Source organism: Erithacus rubecula, assembly GCF_903797595.1.
Source record: "Erithacus rubecula genome assembly, chromosome: 27".
Taxonomy (NCBI): Eukaryota; Metazoa; Chordata; class Aves; order Passeriformes; family Muscicapidae; genus Erithacus; species Erithacus rubecula.
This window is the reverse complement of record NC_136679.1, coordinates 3,870,742-3,883,368: the sequence shown is the minus strand read 5'-3', so window position 1 is coordinate 3,883,368 and position 12,627 is coordinate 3,870,742. Positions and strand designations below refer to the sequence as shown.

At 65.7% G+C, this 12,627-nt stretch overlaps 1 protein-coding gene across 1 annotated transcript; it reads left to right on the top strand.

Moving 5' to 3' along the window:
• Positions 1-5,661: 5,661 nt before the first annotated feature.
• C1QL1 (complement C1q like 1) lies at positions 5,662-11,526 on the top strand. The gene is made up of 2 exons (XM_079327792.1): positions 5,662-6,480; positions 11,293-11,526. Exons 1-2 carry the CDS (start codon positions 5,668-5,670, stop codon positions 11,470-11,472), a joined length of 993 nt encoding a protein of 330 aa, XP_079183918.1. The 5' UTR covers positions 5,662-5,667; the 3' UTR covers positions 11,473-11,526.
• Positions 11,527-12,627: the final 1,101 nt, after the last annotated feature.

The window sequence follows — 12,627 nt, the reverse complement described above, 5'->3', positions numbered from 1 at the left end:
TTGCGCAGTGCCGCTGGAACCCTCGCAGCCAGCCATAAATCACGGCTGGAGCGGGATTTCTCGGCCGAGATAAGCGCCAGCTCCGTCTCCCTCCCGCCCGCCTCCGCGATAAATGGGGCCGGGGGTGGAAGGAGGGAGCGAGACGGGGCCGTAATCGCATTTGGCGCTTCGCTCCCGCCCGGCTGACGTTCGGCCGCCGCTAACGAGTTTAGCGGGGCCGAGGGAGCGAGCGGATCCAGGGCATGGTGAGGCACAGGGCTGCTGGCACGGCCGGGGGAGCCTGGTGTGGGGCCCTGGGCTAAGCTGAGCGCTGAGCCCCTGCGTGGGGTGTTGGCCCAGGCGCTGGCACCCACGGGGGAAGGGCTCTGGAGCTTGGCTATGGAGTTGTGTCCATGAAAGCTGTGCAGTGCCCATCCGTGGGAGCTGCCCCAGCACCACCAGTCCCGCTCCTGCCCATCCCACACCCCCTCGGGTACAAGCCCATGGACACCTGTGGCCGTGGCAGTGGCTGTGTGGCCGAGCCTCAGCCGTCTCCTGCCGGTGACAGATGGCTCAGCTCCCTGGGCTGGGTGGTGTCGGCGATCAGTGGCCATGGAGGGGCCTGGAGGACACCCTGACTGAGCCCCTGCGCTCGTGGCACAGGTGCTGCCCCCTCTAGCAGGCTCCACATGGGCTCCCAAGGCCCGTGGGTGCTGATGGAGGATCGTGGGTGCTGCAGCACGGCACAGCCCCGGCCCCAGCTCGCCGCACGTCCCGCCATCGACCGCGGAGCAGCCGCCACCGCACCGCGGGCCCGCGCCCACCGGGGCGGCTCGAGCAGAACCGGCCCCGCGCCGCGAAGCCAAATATTTGACTGTGTAAATTGGCGGCCGGATCGATTCCGCTGCGGCTGGAGGGGCTCGCGACAGACGGACACTCCTCCTGCTGCACCCCCCGCTCCTGCACCCCCGTAGGAACCGGAGCAGCCCTGCAGGGAGCGCTTCCTTCCCCTGTACGCTCCCTTCCTGGGGCACCCCCTCTCTGTAGCACCCCTTCCTCAGAGCATCCCCTTCCCCAGGTACCCCGTTCCTGGAACCTCCCTTTCTTGGAGCTCCGTCCCTGGAGCAGCCCCTCCGCAGTGCCCCTCCTCCCTGGGGTAACGCCTTCCTCAGAGACCCCTTCGCTGGTGTACCCCATTCCTGGAGTGCACGCACCATGGGACACCCGCTGGGGCAGGGGGTGGCGACAGATGTCCCCCCCCGAGGCTGCAGGTACAGGATGATGTCCCTCCACGGGGCATGTCCCCAGGTGTGAACTGCGTGGCGCCTAAATACCCACAAGGGGAACAGGCCGGGGGGGCCGAGTGTGGTGTCACTACATGGCACTGGTGTCACAAGTGTCACTACATGGCGTCTCTTGTCACAGGTGTCACTATCACTGCATGGCCCCGGGGGTGTGGCACAGTGTCCGTGTTACTGCACACCTCCCTGGGGTGTCACACAGTGTCACCATGGCTGCACAGCCCCACTCGTGTCACACGGAGCTGCCGCGCAGCCCTGCGGTGCTGCACAGCTTCACTGTTGCTCCCTGGAGTGTCACATGGTGTCACTGTCACCGCGCAGTGCACAGGGTGTCACTGTCACTGTGGGGCCGCCGGGTGCCACGCAGTGTCACTGCAGCTCCCGTGGATTGTCACACAGAGTCACCGTCAGTGCCTGGTGCTGGGGCTGTCACACAATGCTATGTCACTGCGTGGCCCACGAGGTGTCACCCACTGTCACCGTCACCGCCGGCCCACAGCGTATCACCCAGTGTCACTGTCACTGCATGGCCCACGGGGTGTCACCCACTGTCACCGTCACTGCACAGCCCGGGGTGCCACACACCGTCACCGTGCAGGATACTCCCCAGCGGCACCCCCTGCACCCACCTGTCACCGCGCACCCTCTCCGTGTCACACCCCATCCCCACCGGCCGTGGGGCACCCCGCGATAGCACAGCTGGTCCCAGCAGCCCAAATCGCGGCAACTCCCACCCATGTCCCCCTGGCCCCGGCGACACGTCCCCGAGCCCGTCCCCTCCGCCAGCCGTGCGGCCGTCACCTCCCAGCACTCACCGCTGGCGCTAATTAACTGCCGGTGTTGGCAGCCCTTAATTGCCGCGCGGTGGGAGGGTGACGGGCCCCGCCGTGTCCGTAATGAGGGAGAGGCAGCGTGACGGGGACAGGGACGGGGGATGTGCCACCCACACCTTGCCCTCCCCCTGCCTGCGGCCGGGCTCCCCCCGCTGGGCAGGGGACAGTGCCTGCTGCTGGGCTGGGACACGTTAGGATGTTGCTGGCCCCGGGGCTAGAGCTGAGCTGGCCAGCTAGCCAGCCCCTGGGTGAGCTGGCCAGGCAAGCAGAGAGAGCTGGACAGGCAACCTGACTGGTGATCTACTGGCCAGCCAGGCAACCAGCCCGCCAGCCACCAGCCCACCCCAGCCATCCACTTATCCAGCCAACCGGCTGGGTGTCCAGCCAGCCCGCTCACTGCCCCTGAGCCAGTTGGCCACCAACCACCCAGCTCACCAACCAGCCATCCAGTTGTCCTTCAAGGGCACCCGACAGTGGCCCTCACTGCCCACAGCTGAGTATCCCCCTCCCCCATAGCCCCTTCCAGAGCCCATCTTTAGGACACAGCTGGAATTCGGGGGACAGCGTCTAAATTCATCAGGACAGCCTGCAAGCAGCCACTCCATCCCCAGGCTCGTCATCGTGGGCCGACATTGGGCTCATTGGTTGTGTGCAGCTCTGTCTTAATTCCAGCTGAGCCAGTCCTGGGCTGAGCCACGGTGGCAGGGTCTGCAGGCAGGTGCGGGGGGCACAGTGTCCCTGTCCCCCTGGCCAGGTGCGGTGCTGTAAGTAGTGTCTGCTACAATGCCAGGAGGGGAAACTGAGGCACGGCACGGTGTCAGCCCCACGAGCCCCCTGCCCTGGCCCGGCCACCCTCACCCTTCCTCAAAACCTCCTCCATGAGTTCCACAGCGAGCGGGGGGGGGGGGAGCACAGCCACCCCCCGACCAAACCTGCGGCCCTGGAGCATTGATTGTCCCCCTCCCGCTGCCGGCGTCCCCAGCACGGCCCAGCCGCCCCCGCCCGCGCTGCCAAAGCAAACAGCCGAGGGCTCGGCCGGCATCGATTCTGCGGGAGCTGCTGTTTGCTTAACCTTTGCAGAGGAGCGGCGGGCGTCGAGCGGAGCCGCAGCCACCGCCACTACAGCTGCAGCCACCACAGACACTGCAGCCACCACTGCCACTGCGGCCACCGCTGCCACTGCTGTCACCACAGCCACTGCAACCACTGCTGCCACTGCAGCCACCACTGCCACTGCGGCCACCGCTGCCACTGCAGTCACCACAGACACTGCAGCCACCACAGCCACTGCAGCCACCACTGCCACTGCTGCCACCACAGACACTGCAGCCACCACAGCCACTGCAGCCACCGCTGCCACTGCTGCCACCACAGCCACTGCAGCCACCGCTGCCACTGCAGTCACCACAGCCACTGCAGCCACCACAGCCACTGCAGCCACCGCTGCCACTGCTGCCACCACAGACACTGCAGCCACTGCAGCCACTGCTGTCACCATAATCACTGCAGCCATCACCACAACAGCTGCAGCCACCGCTGCCACCCCAGCCGCTACTGCCACCGCCACCACCGCAACCACTGCAGCTGTGACAGCCACTGCTGTCACCACTGCAGCCACCACTGCCACCACAGTCACTGTGGCCATCACCACTACCATTGGAGCCACTACTGTCACTGGAATCGCTGCTGCCATCGCTGCCATCACAACCACCACAACCACGGCAGCAACTGCTGCTGCAACCTCCCACCTTTTTCCCTTTCCCAACTCCTGCACTCCCAAACGTGGCCCTTTGGAGCTTTGTGCTCAGGTGGGTGGAGCTGGTTTGAGGGGCTGCACTGCACCCCCTCCCCATGCAGGGCTTGGGGACAGGGAGCACCTCAGGGACTCCAGCCAGTGTCACCTGGGGTGTTGTACTCCCCATACAGTGCTGCTGTCCCACAGCAGTGTTGAGGCTGTCCTGGCTCTGCACCTGGCTGTAGGACCACAGTGTGGGGACATGGTGGCCGAGGGTGGTGACCTTGCCATGGGGACAGGGTGTCCCAGAGTAATGCAGTGGCCTGGGGTGGTGGCTTTGCCAAGGGGACACAATGTCCTGTTGCAACAAGGTGACCTGGGGCTGTGTCCCCACCATGAGGATGCAGTAGCCAGGATCAGGGATGTCCCCTTACCCTCCAGGTGAGATGATGCCCCCAGCGTGGGCCTGCCCTCCCTCAGTGTCCCTGCCATGGCCACCCCGTCCCCACGCAAAGCCCCCTGCCCACCCGGGCTATCCCTGTGCTGATGGTGACTCACGCAGCCCGTGACCTCGTGAGGCGTATTTTTAGGTACTTGTTAAAACAGAAAGATAATGAGGAATAGGGGGCTGTGGAAGGAGGGGTGACAAAAATGACGGAGAAAAGAACCAGGGAAACAGCTGGTGACATAATGGTGACAACTTTGAGGGGAGAATATAGTGCTGGCAGCACCCCCACCCCAAAATACTGTCCCCCTCCCCAGCCTTGCAAAGCCCCCAGGAATAATTGCTTCCTTAAAGGCAGCTAATTGATTTATGCTCGCTGATTAAATCCTCTGCGGGAGCCGGGGGACATGCGGGGGCGATCGATGGCTGTCAAACGTCCCCTTGGTCCCGCTTCTGTTGGGGCGGGGGTGGGGCTTGTCCCCCGTGTGTCCCCTGGGGTTTGGGGCCATTGCACAGGCATGAGGAAGATGAGGGGATGCACCCCCAGAGTGTTTTTTGTGGGTAGGGGAGATGATGACCCTACGGACCTCACAGGTGCCACCGAGGTTGACGCCACCTCGGCATTGTCACCCGGGGCCACTGAGCGGCTGTGGCGGGCGGCACCGGGAGCGGCCCCAGACTGCTCCACTCCTGTGTGTCCGTGTCCCCCTCCCCCGTCCCCGCGTCCTTCGCTCACCCCCGGCGCTGGCGGCGCCTGTCACTTGCCATCGCGTCCTGCTGTCCCCGCCGAGGCTGATGGAGATGGCAGGCGGCGGAGCGGGCGCAGCCGCGTGTCCCCATGTCATGAGCCCGCCGGTGCTCGGCCCGCGGGCGGCTCTTGCGCGCAGCCCGGCCGTGCCCGCGGTGCCACCTGCGGCTGCCCCGTTGTCACTGTGGCCTTGGCCACCAGCGGTGACTTCCCATCCCATGGACCCACGGCTGACCGCGATGAATGCTTGGCCACGGGGGTGTCACCTGGGCTGTGTCAAAGTGTGGTCCCTCGTGGGAGGGGAAACTGAGGCAGGGAGTAGGGGCGGGCCCTGGGGACCATCCCCCGTGGGTGTTTTTCTGTGGCGACACAGGTGACGGGTTCCAGAGGTGTCCCCAGCTCCACGGGGACGCTCGGAGTGCTCAGGGTCTAGCGTGGGGACAGGGCGTGGCTCGGTGACCGGGATCAGCGGGGGATCCCGCGCGCTTGGAGCAGGGGGTCAGTGGGGCCGATCCCACCTCCCTGCCTCAGTTTCCCTCCCTCGGAGACGGAGGGTGCGGCGGGGGCGTTGTCGTGGGCGTGGACAACACAGACGGAGGCGTGTCCGTGTTGTATGGGCGTGGCCGATGGGCGTGCCCGGCGGAGGGGTGGGCGTGTCCGGCGGAGTGGGCGTGGCCCGTGCGGCGCGGGGCGCACCGGAGCCAGTGGAGCGCAGCGGAGCCGCCGCCGCCACCAGCCCGAGCCCCCCCGCCGCCGCCGCCGCCGCCGCCCTGCTCCCCCCCGCCGGCACCATTCCCTCCCCCGGGCGCCAGCGCGCCCCGGCCGGGCGGCGGCTCAGCCTGGGCCGGAAAACTTTGCTGGCGGCCGCGGCGGGGGTGGTGATGGTGCTGGTGCTGGTGGTGCTCATCCCGGTGCTGGTGAGCTCCGCCGGTACCGACGGCCGGTACGAGATGCTGGGCACCTGCCGGATGGTCTGCGAGCCCTACGGCCCCGCCGCCCCCCCGCAACCGGCCGAGCGCGGCCCCCTCCCGCCCTCCACCCTGGTGCAAGGTCCCCAAGGCAAACCGGGGAGACCGGGAAAACCGGGACCACCGGGACCGCCCGGAGAACCGGGGCCGCCGGGGCCGGTGGGGGCGAGGGGTGAAGCAGGAAGACCGGGACCCCCGGGATTACCGGGACCGGGGGCTACGGGCGCCGTGAGCGCGGCCACCTACAACACGGTGCCGCGGGTCGCCTTCTACGCCGGCCTCAAGAACCCCCACGAGGGCTACGAGGTCCTCAAGTTCGACGACGTGGTCACCAACCTGGGCAACAGCTACGACGCCGCCTCGGGCAAGTTCACCTGCGCCATCCCCGGCACTTACTTCTTCACCTACCACGTCCTCATGCGCGGCGGCGACGGCACCAGCATGTGGGCCGACCTCTGCAAGAACGGGCAGGTAAGGGCTGCCCATCCCGGCTCCCTCTGCGGGAACGGGAGCTCTGCTGTCCCCAAGCGCGGGAGAAGGGCTGTGGGTGCTTTCTCGGGGTGCCCCGTCCTTCTCCTGGCCTCAGCGATGCCCCCTCTGGGTGTTCCATCCTTCTACTGGCCCCAGGAATGCACCTCCAGGTTGCCACATCCTCTTTGTGCTGATGATGGACCGCGGGTTCTTCCCCAGGGGCCCCGTCCTTCTCCCGGCCCCAGCGATGCTCTCCCTGGGTGCTCCATCCTTCTCCTGGCCCCGGGGATGCACCCCCAGGGTGCCACATCCTTCTCCCAGTGCTGATGGCGGGCTCTGGCTTCTTCCCCAGGGGCCCCATCCTTTTCCCATCCGCAGAGATGCATCCCCAGGGTGTCACATCCTTCTCCCAGTGGCAATGATGGGCTCTGGGTTCATCCCTGGCGTGCCACATCCTTCTCCCAGACACTGACGTGCACCCCTGGAGTGCTTTATCCTTCTCTCAGTGGTGAAGATGGGCTCTGTGTGCACCCTCAGAATGCCCTGTCCTTTTCCTATCCCCAGAGATGTACCCCCAGGATGCTCTGTCCCTCTCTCGGTGACAATGATGGGATTTGGGGCATTTCCAGGGTGCTACATCCTTGTCCTGGCACGGAGGTGTAACCCCAGGGCGCCCTGTTCTCCTCTCAGTGACATGATGGACGCTGGGTGCACCCCCGAGGGGCTCTGTCCTGCTCCCATCTCTGGAGCTGCATCCTCAGCGTTCCCCATCCTTCTCTCAGTGCTGGAGATGCTCCCCCAGGATGCTCCATCCTTCTCCCTGTGGCAGTGATGGGCTCTGGATGCGGCCCCGGAGTGCTCCCCGCCCTGAAGGAGCACCCCAGGGGTGCCCTGTCCTTCTCCCAGGGACACTGCAGAGCTCTGGGTGCACCCCTGGGGTGTCCCCATCCTCCTCTTCCTCCTCCTCCTCCTCCCATTCTCAGGCGCTGCCCTGTGTGCCCTGTCCCTCTCCCAGTGCTGAGGGCAGTCACCATCCACCCTGACGTGTCCCCAGGGTTCCCTCAGCTCTTTCCTTGGCCACGGAGATGGTCCTTGTGGTGCCTTGTGGTGCCTTGTGGTGCCTTTGGGCATCCCCACAGCGTCCCCGGGGTGTCCCCCGTCCCCCCCCCGGCCGTGCCATTGTCCCCGATGAGGTCCCTGGGGGGACAGGGCTTCTCCTCGCAGGGACAGTGTACGCGGTGGCCTCGAGGGGGGCAGTGCCTGTCCCGCTTTTGGGGGGCTGCGCCCGCAGCCCGGAGCCAGCTCTGCTGCTGGATCAGGACGGGCTGCGTGGAGGCACCGCGGGGAACACACACCCCGAGGGTGGCTCCATCCTTCCCCCTCCCCGCTCCCGCATCTCCCCGACCCCATCCCACTGGAACCCCCAATGCCAGGACTCAGCCTCGCCATCCACACGCTTTTCGGGTGCCCCTTTTTCACGCCATGTCCCCCTCCCGACCACGATTCCCCGAGTGACCCCCGGGATGCCACCGAGCTCAATTCCCCTGGATGTCACCGCAGCCGGCATTCCCGCGGGATCCATCCACTCTGCCCCGCTCCCCATCCTTATCTCGGGCATCACAGCCCGCGGTGCATCCTTGTCCTGAGGATGCAGGATTTAACCCAAAGCTGAGTTATCAGCCCAGGAGCAGCCGGGGTGTGAGGCAGGGAGTGGGAGCCTTGTCGCGGCCACCGCGTTTCACCCCTCGGCTCCGAGCCCTTCCGAGCGGGAGCACAGCAGGAGCCGCTCGGCAGCTTTTCTCCATCCAAACTGTTCAAATTTCCTTTCTTTTGGATTATTTTTGTCCTCTCCCACCCTCCAGCCCTAAATTTTGAGGGGTTCCAGCACTACTCGCTCTTTCTCCTAAGCATCCATGCAACTCCTGACTGAGCACCCCAAAAACTCACCTCAACCCTTTTGCCTCCCTCAAAATATTTTTTGGGGACCACCCCAAACCCTCCTAACCCCCCCAGCTCTGCGGGGCATCGACATTCCTGGATGAATTTCTATAAGCTATGGAGCCCCTTGTCAAAAGGAGCTACACTCGGGTGGGCGATGCAACTTAATTAACTGCTTGTTAATTACTATCAAGGCATCGCCGCATCGATATCTATAAAGAAGACTCCCCCCCCCCCCCCCCGAATGCCCCAAATAATTAAAAAATGGGATTATTTAGGGGATTGCTGCCAAAAGTCCCTGGTCCCTGGCATGGTGTGGGGTTCCCAACAGATAAAGGTCGATCCTGGCATCTTCAGAGAGAGTCAGAACTTGGGGGGCCCCCTCTGACCCCCAAAATCCCCTGGGTGCTGCCGGTTTGGGGACTGCACATCACCGTTGGGTCGGGGCTGGAGTTAATGAGAGCCAGGGGAGCTGCTGGTGGTGATTAATTAGCATTAATTATTATTTGTATTAGCGGGTAGCTGAGGCGAGGGCAGCAGGAGGGGGGAGGTGGACGGATGGAGGGACGGACAGATTGATTGATTGATTGATTGACGGACGGACGGATGGCCAGGGCTGGTACCGGGTGGTTTTGGGGTCCCCATACTGTAGGAGGGCCACGCACAGCTCAGGGAGAGTCACAGCCCCGGGGGATTGTTGGGGACAGTCCCCAAGGGTACACAAGGACCTGCTGGGGGTCCTGAGGGAACCACTGCCCCCAGGGGGGTCGGGGGGGCATCTGCTGATACACCCAAGGGCCCTGGGGGGCAGCTGCTGCTGTGCCCAGGGGGGTCTGAGGGGGGGCACGCACGGCTGCACCCAGGGGTGCTGGGAGGGCTGTGCCCGAGGATCCTGGGGAGCACCTGCCGAGCCCCCTCTGTTTGGGGGTCTCGGGACGCAGCTGCTGCCGCGCCTCGGGAGTGCTGGGCCATGGTGGCACGTGGTGTCCCCGAGGCCCCAAGTGTACATGGCAGCACCCCCACTGTCCCCGCCTGAAAGCTCTTGGGTGCAGCCACCTTGGGGACCACTCTAGAGTGTCCCCAGAACCAGGGACACCCCAGTATTGTCACTGGGGTCAGGGACAGCAGCTGCAGCAGAGTCCAGGCTGGGGCCATGCCACCCCCTGGCTCCCACCTCCCGGCTGTGCCGTGGGGAAACTGAGGCACAGAACAGGACAAGGGGTGAGGCCATCGCGGGGGGCCGTGGTGCAGCCCCCCTGCTGTGCCTCTGCGGTGCCGGGAGCGGCTCAGCCCGGGCCCAGCGCTGCCATTTATCTTCCCTGGTTAGCGAGGGCTGGCGGGCCCGCGGTGACGAGGCGGCTCCTTAACGAGGGAAGACGGATGGCACCGGGCAGCTCCAGCTGTGGGGGGGGACCATGGTGGGAGCCCGGCGCCAAATGGCTTTTCCTGGTTCTCCTTCCTCACGGCTTCTTCCTTCACTCCTCTTCCTCAGCAAAACCCCAGGAGAGGCAGCGTGCCCTGGAGATTGGGGCGCTGTGACTGACTGGGATTCAGGGTCCCCCAGCGGGAATGGGGACCCTCGCGGAGGCAGGGTAGACACAGGGTGACTTTTAACAGGGTGAGTGTTGCTGGTGGCATGGGGGACACGGCTGCGCGGGCGCGAGCAAGTCCTACGGGATCACCAGCCTGGCTGTCGGTAGGTTCCAGAGTTAACAGCATCTGACCCAGCACCACAGGCTGCCGGTGGGCTCAGGGAGGTGCAGTGGGGAGGAGTGGTCCCCTGGGACCCTGTCCTGGGGGCAAAGGACAGGACTGCATGGGGACAGCCGTCCTTCTCCCACCGCTCCGGGACACCGCAGCCGCTCGCCGCTGCCTGCCCGCCCGGCGCGAGCCAATTAAGAGCCGATTCTCGTCGGTTGTAATTAGCGGCACCTTCTCCCGGCGCAGCGCTTCTGCATTTCACTTGGGATTTCACCAGCCGCCTTGTCACTGTCACCCAGCGCCGCGATCTCCCCGCGAGGCGCCGGCAGAGATTTGATTACCCAAAGAATTGTGCAGCGGCAGCGGGCTCCAGCCACGGAACCGCTTCTGCAGGCGGCGACGGCTCCTCTGGCTCTGCCGGCACCCAGGAAACCTTTATGGGGGAGCATCCTGCCCCGCAGTGGGTGCGGGTCCGTGTGAAGAAGGATTTGAGTTCAGCCCTCGCCACACGCTGACGGTCCCTGTGCAGCTCCTGGCAGGCTCTGCGGGATGGGCTGGGTTCAGTGGTTTGTTTTGGGGCTGGGCTGGGAGATGAGGTCCTGTGTCCCAGGGATTGTCCTGTATCCAAACCCAGAGGCGAGGTCCTGTGTCTGAGCTGGGGTCCTGCATCCAAGCCTGGATCTGGGGTCCCATGACGGTGCTGTGGTCCCACATCCGAGCAGGGAGCTGCGGTCCTGTATCCAAATCCGGAGTCAATCCTATGTGAGAGCCGTAGTCCACGTCTGAATGTGGAGCTGAGGGCCCTTGTTGGAGACATAGTCCCATGGCCCTGTATCCAAACCTGGATCTGGGGTGTCAGAGCTGTGGTCCCGTATCAGAGTGGGGTCCTGTGTCTGGGCTGTAGTCCTGTGTCTGACTCCAGACCCGCAATCACACATCGGTGCCACGGTCCCCACCCAAACCCAGAGCCGTGGTCCCGTGTCTGTGCCCGCGGGGCATGGAGAGGCTCTGGGCGGTGCTCGGAGGAGCCGCCTCCCCCCGGGACCCTCTCACCCGTGGTGGAGGATGCGGGGCACCGCGCACTCCACCGGGGCGGGGAATCTGGTGTGTGTGAGGCGGGACCCGCCGTGTCCCGTGCGATCCTGAGCTGGTCCTGCGGTGTCCCCTGGGCAGGTCCGGGCCAGCGCCATCGCGCAGGACGCCGACCAGAACTACGACTACGCCAGCAACAGCGTCATCCTGCACCTGGACGCGGGGGACGAGGTCTTCATCAAGCTGGACGGGGGCAAAGCCCACGGCGGCAACAACAACAAGTACAGCACCTTCTCCGGCTTCATCATCTACTCGGACTGAGCCCGGAGCCGCGGCACCGCCCCCGGCCCCCCCCGCACCCACCCAGCCCCCGGCACCCCCGCAGTGCCCCCCCAGCCCCCCGGCACCCCCACAGTGACCCCCAGCCCCCCGGCATCCCCGGGCCGTGCTTTGGTTCCCTGCTGCCCCCCGGCTCCCCCCGCTCCTGCCCGGCCCCACCGCTCCCCCCGCCACCGTCCAGCTCACGGGTTCCCCTCCCCGCGCTCCCGGCTGCCTTCGGTGCCCAGAACCCCCTTTTCCCTGCGCTCACACCAAGGCTGCCATTCGAGGGCTCGGGGCTGCGGAGGGTTGGGGGTGGCAAGAGGCTGGGGGTGCCCCCCGCGCTGCCCCACGGCGCCCCCATCCCCGGCTGTGCCCCCCTTGTCCCGCCCCTGCTCTCTGCCCGCCCCGGGGCCGTGCCGGGGGTCTCGGGGGGTCCGACTGTACAGTGTCCGCACGGCCCCGGGCCGGGGGGCTGTGCTGGGGCGGGGAGAGCCGCCGCCCTGCCCCCCCGCCGGGGTCACAACATGGTAAAGCAGAGCTGTGATCTCTCCCCGTTTGCTGTGTGTGTCCCCAGTGTCCCCCACCCTGGGGACGAGGTCTTTCTGCCACCCCGACCCGCTTGGTTTATCAAATCAGCCCAGCCACGAGAGGCTCCCTGTCCCTCCCCCGCCTTCACTGGGGCCGCTTGGGGTGCCACCATTACCATGGCCCTGTCCCCAGGGCCCAGGTGTCCCCATGAGCGGGTGTCCCCTGAGTAACACAGCACTGCCACTGTGAGGGGAGGGGCACGGTCAGGCCACACTGAGCCACTGGGACCCCCGGGCGCAAGCGGTGTCACCGCTGCCTCGGCACGGGCAGGACATGGTCCAATTAGAGGTGACAGCGGGTGCCCGGGGCCAGCGGCCGCCTCCGGAGTGGCTGTGGTGGGATCAGAGGGTGGGAGCCCTGGGGACACAGAGTGGCTTTGGGGACAGGACGGGGTTGGGTGTCCTACTGGCTCTATGTGTGTGCCCCGGGTGTGTGTGTCCCCAAGAATGTGTGTGCATGTCCCCAGGTGAGTGTGTGTCCCCAGATATGCGTCTGTGTCACGTGCGTGTGTTCCAGGCATGTGTGTTCCAGGTGTGTGTATGTGTGTATGTGTGTTCCAGATGTGTG